Source organism: Nycticebus coucang, chromosome 1, assembly GCF_027406575.1.
Source record: "Nycticebus coucang isolate mNycCou1 chromosome 1, mNycCou1.pri, whole genome shotgun sequence".
NCBI classification, from domain to species: domain Eukaryota; kingdom Metazoa; phylum Chordata; class Mammalia; order Primates; family Lorisidae; genus Nycticebus; species Nycticebus coucang.
In genome coordinates this window covers 98,332,259-98,355,753 of record NC_069780.1, presented here as the reverse complement: position 1 = coordinate 98,355,753, position 23,495 = coordinate 98,332,259, and the positions used below count along the sequence as shown (strand labels likewise).

The 23,495-nt window shown below is 38.0% G+C and overlaps 1 protein-coding gene across 2 annotated transcripts in view; it reads left to right on the top strand.

Moving 5' to 3' along the window:
- TRAPPC11 (trafficking protein particle complex subunit 11) overlaps positions 1-23,495 on the top strand; it is a 58,470-nt gene that overhangs the window by 12,053 nt on the left and 22,922 nt on the right. For both annotated transcript variants that reach the window (XM_053584852.1, XM_053584861.1), the window contains exons 6-19: positions 5,207-5,306; positions 5,967-6,040; positions 9,299-9,395; positions 11,938-12,071; positions 13,759-13,906; positions 17,119-17,212; positions 17,932-18,011; positions 18,109-18,187; positions 18,269-18,323; positions 19,101-19,246; positions 20,085-20,146; positions 20,276-20,408; positions 21,429-21,559; positions 21,662-21,817. In XM_053584852.1, the coding sequence (XP_053440827.1) occupies positions 5,207-5,306; positions 5,967-6,040; positions 9,299-9,395; positions 11,938-12,071; positions 13,759-13,906; positions 17,119-17,212; positions 17,932-18,011; positions 18,109-18,187; positions 18,269-18,323; positions 19,101-19,246; positions 20,085-20,146; positions 20,276-20,408; positions 21,429-21,559; positions 21,662-21,817 (1,489 nt within the window). The remainder of the gene's footprint in view (positions 1-5,206; positions 5,307-5,966; positions 6,041-9,298; positions 9,396-11,937; positions 12,072-13,758; positions 13,907-17,118; positions 17,213-17,931; positions 18,012-18,108; positions 18,188-18,268; positions 18,324-19,100; positions 19,247-20,084; positions 20,147-20,275; positions 20,409-21,428; positions 21,560-21,661; positions 21,818-23,495) is intronic.

Genomic DNA, 23,495 nt, shown 5'->3' with positions numbered 1-23,495 from the left:
GACCTATTCATTTAAAAAAAAATGCTCATGAAAAAAGTACAAGTGGTATAGAGGATTTAGGGTAAAAATAAAAGTCCTTTTTGTTTTTGTTTTTTTTGTAGAGACAGAGTCTCACTGTACCACCCTTGGGTAGAGTGCTGTGGCGTCACACGGCTCACAGCAACCTCTCACTCTTGGGCTTACGCGATTCTCTTGCCTCAGCCTCCCGAGCAGTTGGGACTACAGGCGCCCGCCACAACCCCCAGCTGTTTTTTGGTTGCAGTTTGGCTAGGGCTGGGTTTGAACCCGCCACCCTCAGCATATGGGGCCGGCGCCCTACTCACTGTGCCACAGGCGCCGCCCAGAGTCCCTTTTTTTTTAACCATCTCCAATCCCTGAGGTAACCACTCTCAACAATTTCTTAAAATTCCTTTTAAAAAAAGTCTTTTTGTGTAGGAACAAATATGGGGGGGTTTTTTTGTTTTTTGTTTTTTTTGTTTTTGTTTTTCAGTTTTTGGCCAGGGCTGGGTTTGAACCCACCACCTCTGGTACATGGGGACAGCGCCCTACTCCTTTGAGCCACAGGCACCGCCCAGTAACAAATAGGTTTTTATAGTATATACACACACCTAAACACACACAGAAAAAATGTAATCATGTAATATACCACAGTCTTCCTCTACTTATCATTACCTCATGGACACTTTTCCCTATCTACATCTAGGTAAACCTCATTTAAAAAAAAAGTTTATGTATTTTTCCATTGTACTTTTCTAGTAACTGCCACATGTTCTGGTATGATGTGTGTGTCCTTTTATATGAGAGTGTCTCCATTTCTGGCCCAATATTTTCCTTCATTCTTAGTTATGTTGATACATCTATATAAATAATTCTTTAAGGAGGTCCTAAATCCTATCACATCTTAAATATCTTCATAAAGCCTTCATAGATAGAGGGTAGACTATTTGAGAATACAGTATCATCTCAAAAATTATGTGGCTGGGCGGCACCTGTGGCTCAAGGAGTAGGGCACCGGTCCCATATGCCGGAGGTGGTGGGTTCAAACCCAGCCCCGGCCAAAAACACCACAAAAAAAAAAATAAATTATGTGGTCATTATTCATTGTTTTCTGGCATTTAGTGTTACATAGAAGGTTTCTTTCTTTTTTTTTTTGTAGAGACAGAGTCTCACTGTACTGCCCTTGGTAGAGTGCCGTGGTGTCACACGGCTCACAGCAACCTCTAACTCTTGGGCTTACGCGATTCTCTTGCCTGAGCCTTCCGAGCAGCTGGGACTACAGGCGCCCGCCACAACGCCCGGCTATTTTTCTGTTGCAGTTTGGCCGGGGCTGGGTCCGAACCCACCACCCTCGGCATATGGGGCCGGCGCCCTACTCACTGAGCCACAGGCGCCGCCCCAGAAGGTTTCTTTCCTTTTTGAGACAGAGTGTTCTTTTGTCACCCTCTGGTAGAGTGCTGTGGCATCATAGCTCATAGCAACCTCAAACTCTTGGGCTCAAGGGATTCTCTTGTCTCAGCCTCCCAAGTAGCTGGAACTATAGGCGCCTATCACAACGTCTGGCTGTTTTTAGAGGCAGGGTCTCCCTTTTGCTCAGGCCGGTCTCAAACTCATGAACTCAGGCTGTCCATCCACCTCAGCCTCCCAGAGTGATAGGTTTACAGATGTGAGCCACCGCACCCAGCCCTAAGTTTGTTTTTTTGTTTTTTGTTTTTTGCGAGAGTCTCACTCTCACCCTGGATAGAGTGCTGTAGTGTCATAGCTCACAGCAATCTCAAACTCTTGGGCTGAAGCCATCCTCCTGCCTGAGCCTCCTGAATATCTGAGACTACAGGTGCTTGCTACAATTTCCAGCTAGTTTTTCTATTTTTAGTAGACATGGGGTCTCTCTCTTGCTCAGGCTGGTCTAGAACTCCTGAGCTCTAGTGATCCTCTTGCCTCAGCTTTCTAGAGTGCTGGGATTACTGGTGTGAGCCAACTCGCTCAGCCTGCAAAGAAGTTTTACAGTATTAAATTTTTAGCTAGGATGTATTTAGATATGACTATTTTCATTGATTTTGACTATAAAATGGTTTTCTTTTTCATTCCGTATGTCCTTCTTAGACTGAACAATTTAGTTAAATATTACAGAGCCTTGCAAGTGTAAATTCTGTAATATAATTTGTGAGTCTTACAGGATTTCAGAGAACAAATGGGTATTTGTAGCCTAGGAAGGGAAGGGGGAAGAGAAAGGCCTGCATCTGTGCTTGAAGAAGTTTAGATTAGTGGGAAGGAAATAGTGGTTATTTGGGGGCAGATGAACAGTGTAAAAAAGGATATACATTTAAAATTCAGCTATCTTAAATGACTAAATGGGAAGACAGAATCAGTTGGGTTTTCTATTGTAGAACAAAGAAAATTCAAGGTCTGTTTCCCCAAAAGAGCTTTCTTTCTTTTTTTTTTTTTTAGTAGAGACAGAGTCTCACTTTATGGCCTTCGGTAGAGTGCTGTGGTGTCACAGCTCTCAGCAACCTCCAACTCCTGGGCTTAGGCGATTCTCTTGCCTCAGCCTCCTGAGTAGCTGGGACTACAGGTGCCCACCACAACACCCAACTATTTTTCTGTTGCAGTTTGGCTGGGGCTGGGTTCAAACCCGCCACCCTCAGTATATGGGGCTGGCACCCTACCCACTGAGCCACAGGCACACCGAGCCACAGGCACACCCTTTCTTTTTTCTTTTTCTTTCTTTCTTTTTTTTTTTAAGACAAAGTCTTATTCTCACTTTGTACGCTTAGTAGAGTGCTGTGGCACCATAGCTCACAACAACCTAACCCTCTTGGACTGAAGCAATCTTCCTGCCTCAGCCTCTTGAATTGCTGGGACTATAGGCGTCCACCACAATGCCCAAATATTTTTTAGAGAGGGGGTCTCATTCTTGCTTAGGCTGGTCTCCAACTCATGAGCTCAAGCAATCCACCTGCCTTGGCCTCCCAGAGCGTTAGGATTACAGGTGTGAGTCACTGTGCCCAGCCAGAAGTGTTTTCTTAATTCGATAATATTACCTTAGAAATTTAATTTTCGAGTACCTACTAAAAAATTGTTCTTTTCATTAACCCCCCCCTCACATCTCAACTAGGTCTGTCATTTATTTACTTATTTTATGTTTTTGAAACTGGATGCATTTTTTTCCTCAAAAAAAAAAAAAACTCTCAGTCAAAAAATATAGACGTTTGTGGATTAAAAACTAAAAGTCTTAGGATACTTATCCTACATTGGGGATATCTCTGTGGCTAATTCATTATATTTAAAACAGGGAAGGATTAGATTCTGTATCACTTAAGTTTAGAGGAAATGATAAGACTTATCAGGCCTATACTTGCTCTCAATTTTCTTTGTTAACTATTTAACAGATGTTTTGTCTTTGAGTCCCAGCTGGAAAACTAAAACCAAGTTTATCTTTGATAACCCACCGAGGTAATCTAGATCCAATAATACCGATTTCTCTATTGAGAAGAGTTTGTTTTGTTTTGTTTTGTTTTGTTTGAGACAGTCTCACTCTATTCCCCTGGCTAGAATGCCATTGCATCATAACTCATAGCAACCTCAAACTCCTGGGCTCAAGTGATCCTCCTGCCTCAGCTTCCCAAGCTGGGACTACAAGCACCTGCTACCATGTCCAGCTAGTTTTTCTATTTTTAGTAGAGACAAGGTCTCGCTCTTGCTCAGGCTGGTCTTGATCCCATGAGCTCAAGCAATCCACCTGCCTTGGCCTCCCAGAGTGCTGGGATTGCAGGCATGAGCCACCACACCCAGCCCTCTTAAAAATTATAGTTTTGAAAATAGAAAAAGCTTACTTTAGAAAATCCAATTTAAAATATATCTGATAGACCAGGCGAGGTGGATTAGGCCTATAATCCTAGCACTCTGGGAGGCCAAGGCGAGTTGATTCTTGAGCTCTAGCAGTTGAAACCAGCCTGAGCAAGACTCCCTGTTGCTAAAAATAGCCGGGCATAGTGGTGGGTGTCCGTAGTCCCAGCTACTCAGGAGGCTGAAGGAGGAGGATGGCTTGAGCCCAAGAGTTTGAGGTTGCTGTGAGCTGTGATGCCAAGGCACTTTACCAAGGGCATCAAAGTAAGACTGTTTCAAAAAAATATATATGTGCGTGTGTGTGTGTATATATATGTATATCTGATATAAAAATTTTTAGTTACCCATTCAATATGTTTTTTTTTTTTTTTTGTAGAGACAGAGTCTCACTGTACCGCCCTCGGGTAGAGTGCCATGGCGTCACATGGCTCACAGCAACCTCTAACTCTTGGGCTTACACGATTCTCTTGCCTCAGCCTCCCGAGCAGCTGGGATATAGGCGCCCGCCACAACGCCCAGCTATCAATTTGTTTTCTTTATATATTTTCCAAAATTCTGTTTTATTCTGAGGAGGAAAAAACCTTGAATAAAGGTTTTTCTTTATCTTTTGTCTGGTTAAGAATTCAGCTTTTTTTCATGCCCTGGGCAAATACTCCTGATGTATACCTTTTTCACCAAAGAAAGTTTCAGCTATGGCGGCCCTCATAGCTCAATGGGTAGGGCGCTAGCCAGACACATACACTGAGGCTGGCAGGTTCGAACCTGGCCCAGGCCAGCTAAAACAATGACAATTGCAACAACAATAACAACAACAGAAAAAGAGGGTTTCAGTTGTTTATCCATCTCTGTTCAGATTTTGTTTCTATGTTATCTGAAAGCCATGGAACAAAGTAGAATTTAAATTATATAAATGTTATTTTTGCCTCATTTACCAGTTTTTTTTTTTTTTGCTTTCTTCCTAATTAGTTTTCTTATACTTTTAAGTCATAAAAATTAAAATCACAAAAAATTGCAAAATAAAATAATCGAGTATTGAATATTCTTTTCACATTCTTTATAAAAGTATGAAATAATAGAAGTCAAAGTAGTCTCAGAGCTCACTAATTTTTATGAATTAGGGCAAGTTATTTTTATCAATTTTATCTTGTAAATAATTTTAAATGGTTTTAGTGGAGTCTTATTTTTAGATTTTTTAACCTAGGAATTTAGGTTAGATTTTTGCTTTTTATCTTAATTACAAGGTAAAATAGCCATTATCTCTGTCAAGATTTTACTTTCAGGGCTCACAAATACTATTCTTGAAAACAGTTTGGTTTAACATCACCTTAATATTTGAATGTTGGTTTTGTCTTATTTTTAATAGATTAGAAAATGCTTTTTATGAACATGCACAGACTTATTACTACACTGAGATCAGAAGAGTGAAATCTCATAAAGAATTTCTGAATAAAACAACTCATCAGGTAATGTTTTTTGCAATACAAGTTCAAAAGCAGATTACTTATCGATTATTATTATTATTTTTTTTTTTGTAGAGACAGAGTCTCACTGTACCGCCCTCTGGTAGAGTGCCGTGGCATCACACGGCTCACAGCAACCTCTAACTCTTGGGCTTACGCGATTCTCTTGCCTCAGCCTCCCGAGCAGCTGGGACTACAGGCGCCCACCACAATGCCTGGCTATTTTTTTTTTATTGCAGTTTGGCTGGGGCTGGGTTTGAACCTGCCACCCTCGGCATATGGGGCTGGTGCCCTACTCACTGAGCCACAGGCGCCGCCCCACTTATCGATTATTTTTGAAGTAGTTATTATATGTCTTTAATACTTTGATAGTTTTAAATGACTTTAGTTCTTCTAAAGTTTTTCAAAGCTTTTAAAAGCTAATTGTTTTTAAATTGAACTTCTTGCCCTTAAGGTTTATTATTAAACTCTTTGCCCATAAGGTTCTTAAAGACAGGTTTTTATAGCTTTGTTAACTATATGCTTATTTGTTGGAACAATTCTTGCATTTTAATTTTGAATACATTTTTCATTCTTTTATTGTTTCCTTGTAATACACGTTATTACGGTTTTCACATTTTAAACAGAATATGTATAATAGTAATTTTCTTCTGTTTTTTTCAGCTTTTATTTGTTAGACATCAGTTCAAAATAGCTTTCTTCAGTGAGTTGAAACAAGACACACAAAATGCACTGAAGTAAGTTTTTAACAGTTTTCAGACTGAATTGTTCTTATCTTTATGTTAACTGTAACGTAAGTGGCAATTTCTAAATCTCAACCAAATTGTAATTAACTTTTAAATGCTTCCGTTCAATGCAGGTATTTAATATTTACTGTAGTTCAGAGATGAATTGATTATATTATTTTGAAGGTTAAACTTTTTTAATTTTATATTGAAAATAAATTTTACAGTGTCATAAAGCTTTCTGGTCTAATTTCATTAAATTTTATGATCTAAAGAAATATAATACTAAAAATCTTCCCATCTTTACTATTTCTTTTTTTTTTTTTTTTGTAGAGACAGAGTCTCACTGTACCGCCCTCGGGTAGAGTGCCATGGCATCACATGGCTCACAGCATCCTCTAACTCTTGGGCTTACGCGATTCTCTTGCCTCAGTCTCCCGAGCAGCTGGGACTACAGGCGCCCGCCACAACGCCCGGCTATTTTTCTGTTGCAGTTTGGCCGGGGCTGGGTTTGAACCCGCCACCCTCGGCATATGGGGCCGGCTCCCTACTCACTGAGCCACAGGCGCCGCCCCCCATCTTTACTATTTTTTATTTGTATACTCAAAAAAAAACCCTTTTGTTGGCTCGGTGCCTGTAGCGCCGGCTACAAGCACCAAAGTGGCAGGTTCAAACCTAGCCCAGGCCAGATAAACAACAATGACAACTGCAACAAAAAAATAGCCAGGCGTTGTGGCGGATGCCTGTTGTCCCAGCTACTTGGGAGGCCGAGGCAAGAGAATCGCTTAAGTCCAAGAGTTTGAGGTTGCTGTGAGCTATTATGCCATGGCACTCTACCAAGGGTGACATAATGAGACTCTGGCTCAACAACAAAAAAAATCCTTGTGTTAAGAGACTCGAAAGTATAATATAGGTTATTTATTATCTAAATCAGGCTATTTTTTCATAGTTTATACAGTAGTACATTTATTGAATTCAACTATGATTTCGTTTGTAATTTAACTTTTTTTTTAGTTTATAGTGCCTGTCAGTAGTATTACTTTCCATTTGAAGGATCTACATAGAGCCTTGAAGATTAGTTGTAGATGTGTGAGCAGTGGTTAAACATTCTATTCTATTGTTTTTACCAAGCACTTCTTGGTAAACATAACCTCTTTGTAGCTTTAACTGAATTTTTGAAGATTGATAAGAGGATAAAAAACAACTACTTAGCCTAAAATTAAGGAAGAGGAGAAAAATAGAAGTAAATGAAAATAATTCTATTATCCACAGGAATAATGTAGAAATATCTTATTTTTATTATTGTTGAGGTGCTAAGCACTAAATTGTATTCTCTGAATCTCAGTAAGTTTATACACATATAATTGTCACTGGCTTTAATGTAGTTCATTTAAATGGATGGTGTTAGTTAAAAACCTCCAGTTTTTTTTTTCTTATTTATTTATTTATTTATTCTTCAAATAACTATTTCTTCAAGTTCTTTAAAGTATGACATTGGTGCTTTGATGGGGATTGCATTTAATTATAGATTGCTTTGGGTAGTATGAACATTTTGATTGCAATCTTCTTATTTGTTATGTGGTCCATTCATACTTTCTATTTCTTCTTGACTCAGTCTTGGTAGATTGTATGTTTCTAGAAATTATTCATTTTTTTAGGTTATACAATTCAATGGCATGTAACTGTTAATCATTGTTCCTTACGATTCTTTGTATTTGGGAAATGTCCATTGTAATGTCTCCTTTTTCATTTTATTTATTTGAGTCTTTCTCCATTTTTCTTAGTCTAGCTAACAGTGTGTTGATTTTATCTTTTAAAAAAAACTTTTAGCTGTGTTTTTTTTTTATTGCTTTTCTAGTATGTATTTTTTTATTTATTTCTGCTCTCATCTTCATTATTTCTGGGTGGCTGGTTAGCTCAGTTAGTTAGAGTGTGGTGTCAATTTTTACTACTTCCTTCCTTCTTCTAACTGTGGATTTAGTATATTCTTCTTTTCTAGTTCTTTGAGGTGTAAAGTTAGGATTTTTAAAATCCAAAATCATCTTTCTTCTTAAATGTAGGTGTTATAAACTTTCGTTTTGGCACTATTTTTTTTTAATAATTATTTTTTATTAAATCATAACTTTATACATGGATGCATTTATGGGGTTCAGGGTACTGCTTCGATATACAATGTGAAATGTTTACATTGAACTAAGTAACACATCCATTACAATTATACTCATTTCTTAATAGTTTTGAAATGTACCATTGCATCATGAACATTAGATGAGGTCCCCCCAAATACCCTTACTCCGCCCGTATCCCTCCTCCCCTCCCCTTTCTCTCTTCTTCCCTTCTACTTTCTAGACTATAGTTATCTTTTGCCATTTGTATGGGTATGTAGGTGGTTATATATGGGGTGTGTGTGTGTGTGTGTGTGTGTATATATATATATGATTTATAATGGTTTTCCATTTTTGAGATATTTACTAAGAAGAATATGTTCCAGCTCCGTCCAGGTAAACATAAGAGATGTGAAGTCTCCATCTTTTTTTATGACTGCATAGTATTCCATGGTAAAAACCTCCAGTTTTAGTTCTGCTTAAAAATAATTCTGGAAAGAAAGAAATTTACCTGGAAAAGTTAAGAACAAACTTTTTTCTTTGGAGAGCCTTGTTTTAAGATTTCTCCTTTGCTTTCTCATCACCACTCTCCTTCAGCCCTCACTATCCTAAGGACATTTTCCTTCCTCTCCAGCTTCTACCTGAGATCAGTGACATTCATAACCTGTAGAGGGACTGAGGTTAAAAAATTACTGACCCATGCTCTGTCTTGATATCACCTTTGCTAATACAGTATTTGTTTGTTTGAGAAACTTGTAATAGTACTTTTTGTGACAGACCAAGACTCTATCTCTTAAAAGAAGAAAACTTTTTTCTTTATTTTCTATTCTTTATTTTTTTTAAGTAGAATGATCATTTTTTGATGTAATTCTGGACAATTGTCCAATTTACTTTCATTTTTCAACTTGTTTTTTATTGGTTATTGGAAGAACAATGCACCTGTGATCATTCTGTTCTTTGTGAAAGGTTATTGATTCCTCCCACATGTTATTAGCCATTAGATCTTTTTCAGGAAATTAGAGATTGATGTGCATATGCTGTTATCAAGCTACTGAGTGCTAAGAAATGTTGAATAAATGTTGTCTGTTATTTTTAATAATTTTGTTCCTAGAAATCTTTTCATAGATTATATCATAATTAACCACTCTCCTTATGTTTACATTAGGAACTATAGGATCGCCTATAACCTTGTACATGAACTGAGAGCCCATGAAACTAATATTCTGGAAATTAAGACTATGGCAGGATTTATAAACTACAAGGTAATACTTCTACTTCCAAATAAAGGGAATTTATCTTTAAATATTAAATTGTCCTTTTAAAATTTGAACATCAAAATTAGTTTCTTGACTGGGTGCAGTGGCTCACACCTGTAATCCCAGCACTCTGGGAGGCTGATACAGGTAGATTGCTTGAGCTCAGGAGTTCGAGACTAGCCTGAGCAAGAGCGAGACCCTGTCTCTACTAAAAATAGTAGATTGCTTGAGCTCAGGAGTTCGAGACTAGCCTGAGCAAGAGTGAGACCCTGTCTCTACTAAAAATAGAAAAACTGGGCGGCGCCTGTGGCTCAAAGGAGTAGGGCGCCGGCCCCATATGCCAGAGGTGACAGGTTCAGACCCAGCCCTGGCCAAAAAAAAAAAAATAGAAAAACTAAGGCAAGAGGATTTCTTGAGCCCAAGAATTAGAGGTTGCTGTGAGCTATGATGACGACATTGCATTCTACCCAGGGCGACAGAATTGAGACTCTGTCTAAAAAAAAAAAAATAGTTTCTTACCCTAAAAAGTTAATGTTTGATTAATTATATTTTCCTTTTTTATATTCTTTTTCTTCAGAAGGGCATTGGTTCTTAGCAGCCTGATCGTAACGATTGGTTTTTGAGTTGATGAGTTCTAGAGTTATTTACAATTGGGACAGTTTTTTGGTTTTTCTTTATTTGTTTTAAGTGAGAGCAGGGGAAAGCTACCTAGATTATTAGATTTTTAAAAGATAACACACATTAGGACTTTCTTGGTTTAATGTAGACACAGTAAAGAAAAAGCATGTTTCTTTACCTTAGAGGGAATTTTTTTGCCCATTGAGCGTTTTATTTTAAGATTGTATGGTGGCTCACTCCTGTAATCCCAACATTTTGGGAGGCCGAGTTGGGGGGGATTGCTTGAACTCATAAGTTCAAGACCAACCTGAGCAAAAAGGGAGACTCGTCTCTAAAAATAGCCAGGCTTTGTGGCAGGTGTCTGTAGTTCCACTACTTACTCAAAAAAAAAGATCGTATTTGTAGAAACAGATACCTTTCGAAGTGAAGTGAAGACTGTTTTGCTTTTCAGTTTTCCATATACATCTCACAGATACCTGGCACAGGATCGAAGATATGTGGATAAATAGATACTTTAATTTATTTCTGGTGTAAGTGTAAATTGGTAGAACAATATTTAATTCATTGTTGGTGCAAGTGTAAACTGGTAAAACTTTTGTTTGTTTGTTTTTGAGACAGAGTCTCACTCTGTCACCCTGGGTAGAATGCTGTGGTGTCATAGCTCACAATAACCTCAAACTCTTAGGCTCAAGTGATTCTCTTGCATCAGCCTTCCAAGTAGCTGGGACTATAGATGCCCGCCATAATGCCTGGCTATTTTTTTTAGAGACGGGGTCTTTGCTCTTGCTTAAGCTGGTCTTGAACTCATGAGCTCAAGCAATCCATCTGCCTTGGCCTCCCAGAGTGCTAGGATTATAGGTGTGAGCCACTGTGCTTGGCTGATACAACTTTTGTAGAGAATATTTTTGCAGTGTCTATATAAATTTAAAGTAGATGTTCCCTTTGACCTAGCAATTCCATTTCAGGAAATTTGCCTCACATACGTGCTAACATTTAAAAATCACATACATGTAGATATTTATTACCTCTTTTAGAAGGAAAAGATTGAAAAAAACCCAGCATAAGCAACTGGTTATATAAAATATAACTGTAAATAATGGAACATCATAAGCTGTTAAGAATGAGGCTTAACTGGCTTGGCGCCCATAGCACAGTGGTTATGGCGCCAGCCACATACACTGAGGCTGGTGGGTTCAAACCCGGCCCGGGCCAGCTAAACAGCAATGACAACTGCAACAAAGAATAGTTGGGCATTGTGTCGGGCGCCTGCAGACCCAGCTACTTAGGAGGCTGAGGCAGGAGAATCACTTGAGCCCAAGAAGAGTTTGAGGTTGCTGTGAGCTGTGACGCCACAGGCACTCTACTAAGGGTGACATGGTGAGACTCTGTCTCAAAAAAAAAAAAGAATGAGGCAGCTCGATGTACTGGTAGGGAATGATATCCAAAATACATTGTTAGGTCTAAAAATTAAGGCACAAATGAGCATATTTAGTGTGAGGCTATTTGTTTAAAAACAATAGCTTATATATAAATGTACACGTACTTGTATGTAGATTATATCCAGAAGCATATACCAGAAACCAGTTGCCTCTGAAAAGGGAAATTGGATGGCTGATGGAATAATTTATATAATTTAGGCCAGGAACAGGGTCTCACATCAACAGCAACCTCAAACTCTGGGGCTCAAGAGATTCTCTCATCTCAGCCTCCCAAGTAACTGAGACCACAGGTGCCCACCACAATGCCTGGCTACTCTTAGAGACAGGGTCTCACTCTTGCTCAGGCTGGTCTTGAACTACTGAGCTGAAACAATCCACCTGCCTCGGCCTCCCAGAGCCACTGGGCCCAGCCTTAAACTTATTTTTAAATGAATATGCCTTTTGACTTGAACTTTTTTTTTTTAATTTGGGATTGATTGTACGTTTTGTAGATCTGTAGGCTGTGTTTTCAACACAACACCCCATTGGATGCAATTGCTCAGTTCCGAAAACATATCGACTTGTGTAAGAAAAAAATCGGAAGCGCGGAGTTGTCTTTTGAGCATGCTGCATGGATGTCAAAACAGTATGTTTAAAATTATACTTCTAGAATATTTTTTAAAAATAATAATGGGATTTGCAGAAATGGCATTAGTGTGGGCTTTGGTTCTAAAACTGAACTGAACTATCTCAACTGAAATAGTTCCCACCAGTCTAATATATCCAGGAATAATTTTATTGCAGCAATTTCTTTTCTTGTGTGGGCATGTATTAGTTTGTCTACTGGCTTCATATTAGTATTGAGTATATTGGATATTTACTTTTACATTTTTTTTTTGAGACATGGTCTCACTTTGTCGCCCTCCGTAGAGTGCCCTGGCATCATAGCTCACAACAATCTTTAATCATTAAAGCAAGTTTTTTGTCCATAATTAGATTTTTAATGATGTAGCTTAAATATATTTCTGGTAATAGTATGTATTGGTTTGTATAGTTCCTTAAAGGATATCAGTTAATTCAGGGTACCTACCATCTTCTTCGACATGTATTTATTACGTTTCCACTATGTGTCTAGGTCCTGAGAATATAGCAGTAAACAAAACAGAATTCTGCTTTCATGCTTATTGTTTGAGGCTGATGCATAAAATTTCTAAAGTGAAAACCACCCTGAGATATCACCTAACCCCAGTGAGAATAGCCCACATCACAAAGTCCCAAAGTTGCAAATGCTCGTGTGGTTGTGGAGAGAAAGGAACACTTTTACACTGTTTTTGGGACTACAAACTAACCCAGCCTCTTTGGAAAGAAGTATGGAGAATCCTCAAAGAACTCAAAATAGACCTTCTGTTTGATTCTGCAATCCCATTACTACATAGCTACCTAGAGTGAAAAAAAGCATTTTATCATAAAGACATTTGTACTAGATTGTTTATCGCAGCTCAATGTACAATCACCAATATGTGGAATCAACCCAAGTGCCCATCAACCCATGAATGGATTAATAAACTATGGTATATATATAGTATTAACCTGGGCAGAGCTAGAGAACATTCTCTTTAGTAAAGTAGGACAAGAATGTAAAAACAGCCAGACATGGTGGCTCACTCCTGTAATCCTAGCACTTAGGAGGCCGAAGCAGGTGGATTACCTGAGCTCACAGGTTCGAGACCAGCCTGAGCCAGAACAAGACCCATCTGTAAAAAATAGCTGGACATGTGGCGGGTGCCTGTTGTCCCAGCTACTTGGGAGACTGAGGCAAGAGAATCGCTTGAGCCCAAGAATTAAAGATTGTTGTGAGCTATGACGCCAGGGCACTCTACGGAGGGCGACAAAGTGAGACCATGTCTCAAAAAAAAAAAAATGTAAAAGTAAATATCCAATATACTCAATACTAATATGAAGCCAGTAGACAAACTGCTACTGACAAACTGCTACATGCTCACACAAGAAAAGAAATTGCTGCAATAAAATTATTCCTGGATGTATTAGACTGGTGGGAACTATTTCAGTTGAGATCTAGTTCAAGGGTATATTTATAAAGTCTTGTTAGCATAGAAGGGATAACTTAAGTACAGAATTTATCCATAAGCTACAATTCATGTACACTAATATTTACAAAGAAATTACAATAAATGTTAACTGTTGATCAATAGCATTATTTAATATAGTCTGCTGAGGTTATGGTTCCCAGGATAAATAATTATTAGAAATAAGTTTCTTTTTCTTTCCTTTTCCTATTCATTCTTTTTATTTCTTGATGTTTTTCCTTTAAGATTCCAGGCCTTTGGAGATTTATTTGATGAAGCTATTAAATTAGGGTTAACAGCTATTCAGACTCAGAATCCTGGTTTCTATTACCAGCAGGCCACATACTATGCCCAGGAGCGGAAGCAGCTTGCCAAAGCCCTCTGTAACCATGAAGTAAGTCATCAACTCTCATATTATTTAGCATTTGGGAAATTTTTTTTTTTTTAAAATAAGCTAGTACTGATTGGTATTGATTTTCTCTAAGCCTTTGAATATAATCAGTTTTTGTAGTTTTAGGAATTATGATTATTTTTTGTTTTTGCCCAAGTATTCCATTTTTGCATGTGAATTAAGCAGAAATTTTTTTTTTTGTTGAGACAGAGTCTTACTATGTCCTCCTCAGCAGAGTGTAGTGGCATCGTAGCTCACAGCAACCTCAAACTCCTGGGCTTAAGTGATTCTCTTGCCTCAGCCTCCCAAGTAGCTGGGACTACAGGCGACTACCAGAACACCTGGTTATTTTTTGTTGCAGTTGTCTTCGTTGCTTAGCTGGCCCAGCCTTGTTGCACGTGGCCAATGCTATAACCACTGTACTATGGGCGCTGAGCCCGAGCAGAAATATTTTTTTAAGGAACTAATTCATGTTTAACAATAAATTAGTGACTTAGACAAGAGAAAATAATTTTAAAATGAAAGCCACATTTTAGCCCTTGTCTCAGTATAAACGGATTATGTCTATGTTTATTGCAGTCGAAGTTTAAAAAAAGATTAGGGGGCGGCCACATACACTGAGGCTGGCGGGTTTGAACCCAGCCCAGGCCAGATAAAACAACAATGACAACTGCAACAACAACAAAAAATAGTTGGGTATTGTGGCGGGTGCCTATAGTCCCAGCTACATGGGAGGCTGAGGCAAAAGAATCTCTTAAGCCCAAGAGTTTGAGGTTGCTGTGAGCTGTGATGTCACAGCACTCTATTAATGGTGACAGCTTGAGACTCTGTCTCCCCCCCACCCCCGAAAAAAAAAAAACAAAGATTAGGGGAATGGACTTTGTTTTTCCCCATTGGAGAGAATAACTTTTGACTTTTTTTTAAGAATCTGTTTGAGGCATAAAGTTAACTGCATAGTTTCTTAAACTTAACATTTGATTTTACCTCTCTTGGATGATTAAATCTAGTTATTAATTTCCCCACAAGCACCTTTTTTTTTTTTTGTAGAGACAGAGTCTCACTTTATGGCCCTCAGTAGAGTGCCGTGGCCTCACACAGCTCACAGCAACCTCCAGCTCTTGGGTTTAGGTGATACTCTTGCCTCAGCCTCCCGAGTAGCTGGGACTACAGGCATCCACCACAATGCCCGGCTATTTTTTTGTTGCAGTTTGGCCGGGGCCTGGTTTGAACTCGCCACCCTTGGCATATGGGGTCAGTGCCCTACTCACTGAGCCACAGGCGCCGCCCAATACTACTATTTTAAAAACTATTCCAAAACCAAATAGTTTGCGTATTATTAGTACATGAAATGCTAGGAATTTTTTCTCTTAAATGATGATGTAACTCTTTTTAGCATATTATTTGTGTATGATCAATAACTTTACTCCATGTATTATATTTTTTGAGTTTGGCATACAGTTCGTAATCAGAATACATGAGTTTATAATTAGAATACAGTATTTTTATTTATTTATTTATTTATTTATTTATTGAGATAGAGTCTCACTTGTTGCCCTCGGTAGAGTGCTGTGGCATCACAGCTCACAGAAACCTCAAATTCTTGGGCTTAAGCGATTCTCTTGCCTCAGCCTCCCAGTAGCTGGGACTACAGGTGCCCACCACAACACCTGGCTATTTTTTTTGTTGTTGTTATAATTGTTATTGTTGTTTGGCAGGCCCGGGCTGGATTCGAACCTGCCAGCTTCCGTGTATGTAGCTGGTGTGGCGCCCTAGCCACTGAGCTACAGGTGCCAATCCAGAATACAGTATTTTTTTTTGCAGTTTTTGGCCCGGGCTGGGTTTGAACCCACCACCTCTGGCATATGGGGCTAGCGCCCTACCCCTTTGAGCCACAGGCACTGCCCCAGAACACAGTATTTTTAAAAAGCGATTTAAGCTAGCATTAGGATGTAAAGAATTGGACATTAACACATACCATTGGTTAAAATGTAAAATAATATTTCTGTCAGATAGTAATGTGAGATGCCTTAAATAAGTATGTATAACTTTTGACCCAAAATTTTACTTTCAGGAATACTAAGGCAAATAATAGATCCTAAGAGAGAAATACCAAGATTTATTTATGAAATTGTTCTCACAGACTTTTTTGTTTTCTTTTGAGACAGAGTCTCACTTTGTCACCCTTGGTAGAGTGCCATGATGTCACAACTCATAGCAACCTCCAACCCCTGGGCTTAGGCGATTCTCTTGCCTAAGCTTCCCAAGTAGCTGGGACTACAGGCGCCCACCACAACACCCCGCTATTTCTTGTTGCAGTTTGGCTGGGGCCAGGTTCAAACCTGCCACCCTCGGTATATGGGGCTGGCGCCTACCCACTGAGCTACAGGCACTGCCCTCACAGACTTATTAATTGACATGTAAAACAGAAATAAGATGAACAGCTATAGGGAATTTGTTAAAATATGGAATAGTAGGCAGCCATGAACATTTTTAGAAGACTATATAATGATAGGGAGAAATGTATGAAATACACTTAAATAAAAAATAGATGGAAAAATTATTACAATAGTTAACAATTTTTGGACATGAAATCTGGGAGAATGATGTATACGTTCTTCATGTTGGTAGCAAGTTTATATATAATTAAAATATTTTTCCTTTTGGATGTTTTCTACATTTTTCAACAATATACTTTTATTACATTTTGGTTTCGGGGGAAAAGTTACAACAAAGAAAAATGAAGCAGTGTAAATTTGTCAATTCTGTTGCCAAAAATTCCTCCTTTGCCTCAAATGCCAGGACTTAATAGAGAAGTAATAAAGAAAGAAAATAGTGTCTTCTCTTTAAAACAAATTGGTTTTCTTTTGCATAAAGGACACTTATACATATGGAATAAATATCAGGCATAATTCATATTTTACTGGTTTATTATAGCAAAGATAAAAATGTAAAGAGGTTACTATAAAATCATTTGTCAGAATCAGGTTGATTTATTGCATTTAATTTTTGTAAAATTACCTAAGCATTAAATGAAACTTTTTTTTTTAAACTTAGGTTGCAATTTAATTTGTGTTGAAACATTTACAATTTTGAATTCGAATGTATGATTGTCTTTTATATATGTGGTAACATTTTTGTTCAGTCAAAGACTGGGCACAAGTTGCTTTGTGATGGATTATATAAACTATTATTTAGGTTTGTGTTTTAATTTACAGGCTTCTATAATGTATCCCAATCCTGATCCCTTAGAAACACAAACAGGCGTTCTTGACTTTTATGGACAAAGATCATGGCGACAAGGAATACTAAGTAAATAATTATTCCCTCCACCTTTTTCTCTCATCTTCAGAAGGCAAAGATAACTATCATAATTTTTCCGTTGGCTCTGTTAGGGATAAGAAATTCTGTTGAGGTAAAAATGTGTGCTTTTAAACATTGTTCTTTTTTAAGATCTGCAGTTTCTTTGTTTTTTAGAATGCTTTGTATCACTACATCTTATAATGAATGATTTTGATGTGATTGAAACATTTGGACTTCTGTTGTCTTAACATAATAAGCCACTGTTGTTATTTATTATTTTAATTTCAGTTAATTTTAAGAATTTGACATTTAAAAAGTGTTGAGTTGTATCACCTTAAAAATAATTTCTCTGCATCTTTTTATGTTTTATACATAATTTAATTCAAGCAGTATCTGGGCAATTGAACCTTAAGTGTTAAGAAATTATTTACTTTAATGTCCAGAGTATATTCTTTGTAGAGGATGACATTGATGTTACTCTTCAAGTGGTTGATTCCACTAAGCAGAAGAACTTTGAGCTCAATGATGATCTCTTCAGAACAGAGATCACAGAGAAGTAGCCATGTTAACAGAGCTGTCTCTTAGAACCTTTAAGATTCTAGAATGTTTAAGAAACTTAAGTATGTTATGTTAAAATAAAGCATTCAAGGAGTGTACACATACAATGTTCACATGAAGATTTATGTTAAATGAGCTACATAAGATGGGTTGCGTCTTATCTTACACAGGTTTTGATCTTTCTGACCCTGAAAAAGAGAAGGTGGGAATTCTTGCCATTCAGCTGAAAGAGAGAAATGTTGTTCACTCTGTAAGTTTTTTTCCAATATAAACTGTTTTTTTCAGTGTTCGAGGAAAATATGAAATTATTTTAATTAAACTGTTTCATATTTTACCTTTTCTAACAGGAAATAATAATAACTCTTCTGAGCAATGCTGTTGCACAATTCAAGAAGTATAAGTGTCCAAGAATGAAAAGTCATCTAAGTATGTATCCATAACATGCCACAATTTTGTGCAACTTTGAATGGTTTTAAATTATGTACATAAATATTTTTTCCTTTATAGTGGTTCAAATGGGAGAGGAGTATTATTATGCAAAGGATTATACCAAAGCTTTGAAGTAAGTCCTGCTCACTATTTATTTTTACAACTAGTCTGGTTATCTTTCAAAAACTTATGTATCAGCGCCTGTAGCTCAAGTGGCTAAGGTGCCAGCCACATACACCGGAGCTGGCGGGTTCAAATCCAGTCTAGGCCTGCCAAACACCAATGACAGCTACAACCCAAAAATAGCCAGGTGTTGTGGCAGGAGCCTGTAGTCCCAACTACTTGGGAGGTTGAGGCAAGAGAATCACTTAAGCCCAGGAGTTGGAAGTTGCTGTGAGCTGTGACACCATAGCACTCTACCCAGGGTGACAGCTTGAGGCTCTGTCTCAAAAAAAAAAAAAAATATATATATATAGAGAGAGAGAGAGAGAAGGATTTTTTTTCATATTTATTTCTATTTCTGTTAAACTGCATTTCTGTACTTTTTAAAATTTATTTCTATTTATTTCATATTTATTTCTATTTCTGTTAAACTTCATTTCTGTACTTTTTTATTTCTATTTCTATTTTTATTTCATATTTATTTCTATTTATTTATTCATATTTATTTCTATTTCTGTTAAACTTCATTTCTATACTATTTTTTCAAGTGCTATCTGCTGGCCCAATCTCTTTCAAAGTTTTAAGAAACCTCACATTTAACTAAATATGAAAATGTCTATTATACTATCTTCGTTAGATTTTCTTATATTTACATAAAATGACGAAAGTGCTTTTTTTCCTTCAAGAACTCTTCACACCTTTTCTTGTGGATCTATTTCAGTATGTCTTACATTTTATCTTCCTTTAGGTTGCTGGATTATGTGATGTGTGATTATCGGAGTGAAGGATGGTGGACTCTACTCACATCTATATTGACTACAGCTCTGAAGTGTTCTTACCTCATGGCCCAATTAAAGGATTACATTACCTATTCCCTAGAACTCCTTGGAAGAGGTAATTCGGTGTCTTTTAACAAAATTCTCCATCCATAAAATTATTTAGTATCTTTAAGCTTTTTAAAATTTGAAGAATAATTTAGTTTTACATGTTTAGCAGTAGTTTTACTACATGCAAGTCACTATGCTTAATCATATTAGAAGAGGGATTTTTTTATAAAATATATTTAAAGAATGGTTATGGTGGCTCATGCCTATAATCCTAGCACTATGGGAAATTGAGATGGGAGGATCTGTTGAGCTCAGGAGTTTAAGACCAGCCTAAGCAAAAGCGATATTCCATTTCTACCAAAAATAGAAAAACTACCCTGGCATTGTGGCAGGTGCCTATAGTTCTACCTACTCAGGAGGCTGAGGCAGGAGGATCACGTGAGCCCAGGAGTTTGAGGTTGCTGTGAACTATGATGACACACACTGGTCCAGACTGGATGACAAAGACCTCGTCTCAAAAAATATAAAGACAGGGTGGGTGTGGTAGCTCATGCCTGTAATTCTAGCACTCCAAAAGGCTGAGGCGGGTGGATTGCTTGAGCTCAGGAGTTCGAGACCAGCCTAAGCAAAAAGTGGGACCCCATGTCTCCTAAAAACAGAAAAACTGAGGCAAGAACCTAAGTTGGAAGTTGCTGTGAGCTATGATGCCACAGCACTCTATCCAGAAAGATAGCTTGAGTCTCTGTCTCAAAAATAAATAAAAAAATAAAAATAAAAAAGACAAATATGTATATGTAGGATATATATATGTGTGTATATATACATATATATTTTTAAACATTAAATAAGTGGACTTACATACCTGTCTTACAGTTCTAATTTTTTCCCTTCTTTCTTCATATTAGCTTCAACTTTGAAAGATGACCAGAAATCTCGGATAGAAAAGAATCTCATAAATGTTTTAATGGTACGTTGGAGTTATTTATATAAAATGTGTTGTATGGCTGTGTATACCTGTATCTACATCTATCTTTACGTGTTTGCATATAATCTTTTCCCCAACTCATTGAATGAATGTTTAACTCTGCTGCTGCAGAATGAAAGTCCTGATCCAGAACCTGACTGTGACATCTTAGCTATAAAAACTGCTCAGAAGCTGTGGGCGGACCGAGTTTCTCTGGCTGGCAGCAATATTTTCACAATAGGAGTACAGGATTTTGTACCATTTGGTAAGTAGCTAATATCTACAATATTTCAGAGAAGTCATTCTTATGTCTAAAAAATGAATAAGTGCAAAATAGTAAATATAAACATTAGGAAAATTTTCACAGTATAATCATTTTATAGATAAAGTGATTTAGACTATGATTTTATTTCACTTCAGTGACTTATAAAGATAATCAAGATCTTAAATATTTGATTTATGTCTTAAAATATACATAGTTTATTTGTAGTTCAAGTGTTACTAGAAACACACTTGAATGTCTAGGCCAGTGGTTCTCAACTGCCTAATGCCGTGAACCTTTAATACAGTTGAGAGGGATTGCGAACCAGAGGTTGAGAACCACTGGTCTAGGCAGATATTTTGATGTAAGTTAAAATCTTGTTACCTACATTTTAGGAGCATCTATGATTTTAAAATTAAAGGTGAATTTAAAGCTATATGTATATATATATATATATATATATATATTTTTTTTTTTTTTTTTTTGGAGACACAGTCTCACTTTGGTGCCCTTGGTAGAGTGCAGTGCTATGGAATCATTGCTCACAGCAACCTCAAACTTTTTTTTTTCTTCTTTTTCTTTTGCCAGGGCTGGGTTTGAACCCACCACCTCCAGTATATGGGGCCAGCACCCTACTCTTTGAGCCACAGGTGCCGCCCAACCTCAAACTCTTGGGCTCAGGCTATCCTCTTGCCTCTGGTTTTGTTTTTTTTAGTAGAGACAGGGTATCACTTTTGCTCAGGCTGGTCTTGAACCTGTGAGCTCAAATGATCACCCACCTTGGCCTCCCTGAGTGCTAGGATTATAGGCGTGAGCCACCACGCTCAGCCAAAAGCCATCATTTTGCTTTCTTTTAAAAAGTGAGCTACATTTGTTTGTTGAAATGCCTTACCTGTGAAAGTCAGCAAGAATGGCCAGCATAGCTGTATCTTTTCTGAAGAGTTAAATGTGGTTCACAGAATAATGTGTGTGGGTTTTGCATGTCTAGTAGTGTATAATTCAGCCCTTTTGTTTTATTTCCAGTTCAGTGCAAAGCCAAGTTTCATGCCCCAAGTTTTCATGTTGATGTTCCCGTTCAGTTTGATGTTTATCTGAAGGCTGACTGTCCACATCCCATTAGGTTTTCCAAGCTCTGTGTGAGCTTTAATAATCAGGTAACAGTGCTGTCTGATGTATTTTTACCATGCGTGTATCTTCCTGTAGTTTACATTAAACTGGATAGAACAAGTGTAATGACTGCTAACCTTTTCTTTTAGGAATACAACCAATTCTGTGTAATAGAAGAAGCATCCAAAGCAAGTGAAGTTTTAGAAAATTTGACCCAAGGAAAGATGTGCTTAGTTCCTGGTAAAACAAGAAAATTGTCGTTTAAGTTTGTTGCAAAAACTGAAGATGTAGGAAAGAAAATTGAGGTTGGTTGTGAAATCTGCTTAAATATTTTTAATTATAGAAATGATATATTTAGGGCGGTGCCTGTGGCTCAAAGGAGTAGGGAGCTAGCACCATATACAGGAGGTGGCAGGTTCAAACCTAGCCCCGGCCAAAAAAAAAAAAAAGAAATGATATATTTATACCAAAGTTTAAATAATAGACAAGTTTATTAAATGAAAAATAAAAGTCTTGGGCAGCGCCTGTGGCTCAACAGAGTAGGGCGCTGGCCCCATATGTTGGAGGTGGCGGGTCCAAACCCAGCCCCGGCCAAATGAAAGTCTTCTACCTGGACCTTCCAAGAGAAACCATTCTTTTTTTTTTTTTTTCCGGCCAGGGCTGGGTTTAAGCCCGCCACCTCTGACATATGGGACCAGTGCCCTATTCCGTTGAGCCATAGGTGCCACCCCCTTTTTTTTCTTTTTTAGACAGTCGCACTTGGTCACCCTGGGTAGAATGCCATGGCATCTTAGCTCACAGCAGCCTCAAACCCTTGGGCTCCAGCAATCCTCCTACCTCAACCTCCTGAGTAGATGGGACTACAGGAACCCAGCACCACGCCTGGTTATTTTTTAGAGGGTGGCTCGTTCTACCTCAGGCTGGTTTCAAACTTGTGAACTCAGACAATCCACCCACCTCATCCCTCCCAGAGTGCTGGAATTATGGGTGTGAACCACTATGCCCAGACTGAGAAACCATTTTTAATATAGTATTTTGGTAGGTTTCCTTCCAGATATTTTATTGTGAACATATTTGCAGTTATAAATTTTGTCCCAGTTTAAAAAGTTGGAAGTGCTTTATATATAATACTCTGTTAGCTGATGCTTTTCACTTAGTGTGTATTAGACATCATTTCTTTACTATTTTCTTTTTTTTTTTTTTTTTGAGACAGTCTCAAGCTGTCACCCTGAGTAGAGTGCTGTGGCGTCACAGCTCACAGCAGCCTCCAACTCCTGGGTCTAAGCGATTCTATTGCCTCAGTCTCCCAAGTAGCTGGGACTACAGGCACCTACCACAATGCTGGGCTATTTTTTGGTTGTAGTTGTTGTTGTTTGGCAGGCCCAGGCTGGATTCAAACCCGCCAGCTCCAGTGTATATGGCTGGCACTCTACTCACTGAGCTATAGGCACTGAGCTGAGCCATTTCATTATTTTTTAATGGATACATAATTAGTTAAAGAGTTTTAGACAATATATACTATATAACATAGCAAATATATCTTGTATAATATAATTCAGACTAAATACTTTTTTTTTTTTTTGAGACAGAGTCTCACTTTGTCACCCTCCATAGACTGCTATGGTGTCACAGCTCACAGCAACCTCAAACTCTTGGGCTTAAGGGATTCTCTTGCCTCAGCCTCCCGAGTAGCTGGAGCTATAGGCACCCTCTACAGTGCCCAGCTAATTTTAGAGATGGAGGTCTCAGTCTAGCTCAGGCTAGTTTCAAACCCATGAGCTCAGGCAGTCCACCCCCCTCAACCTCCCAGAGTGCTAGGATTACAGGCGTGAGCCGCTGCCCCCAACCTCTTGTTTTTTTTGTTTTTGAGACAGAATCTCATTCATGGTAGAGTGCCAAGACGTCATCACAGCTTACAGCAACCTCAAACTCTTGGGCTCAAGTGATCCTCTTGCCTCAGCCTACTGAGTAGCTGGGACTACA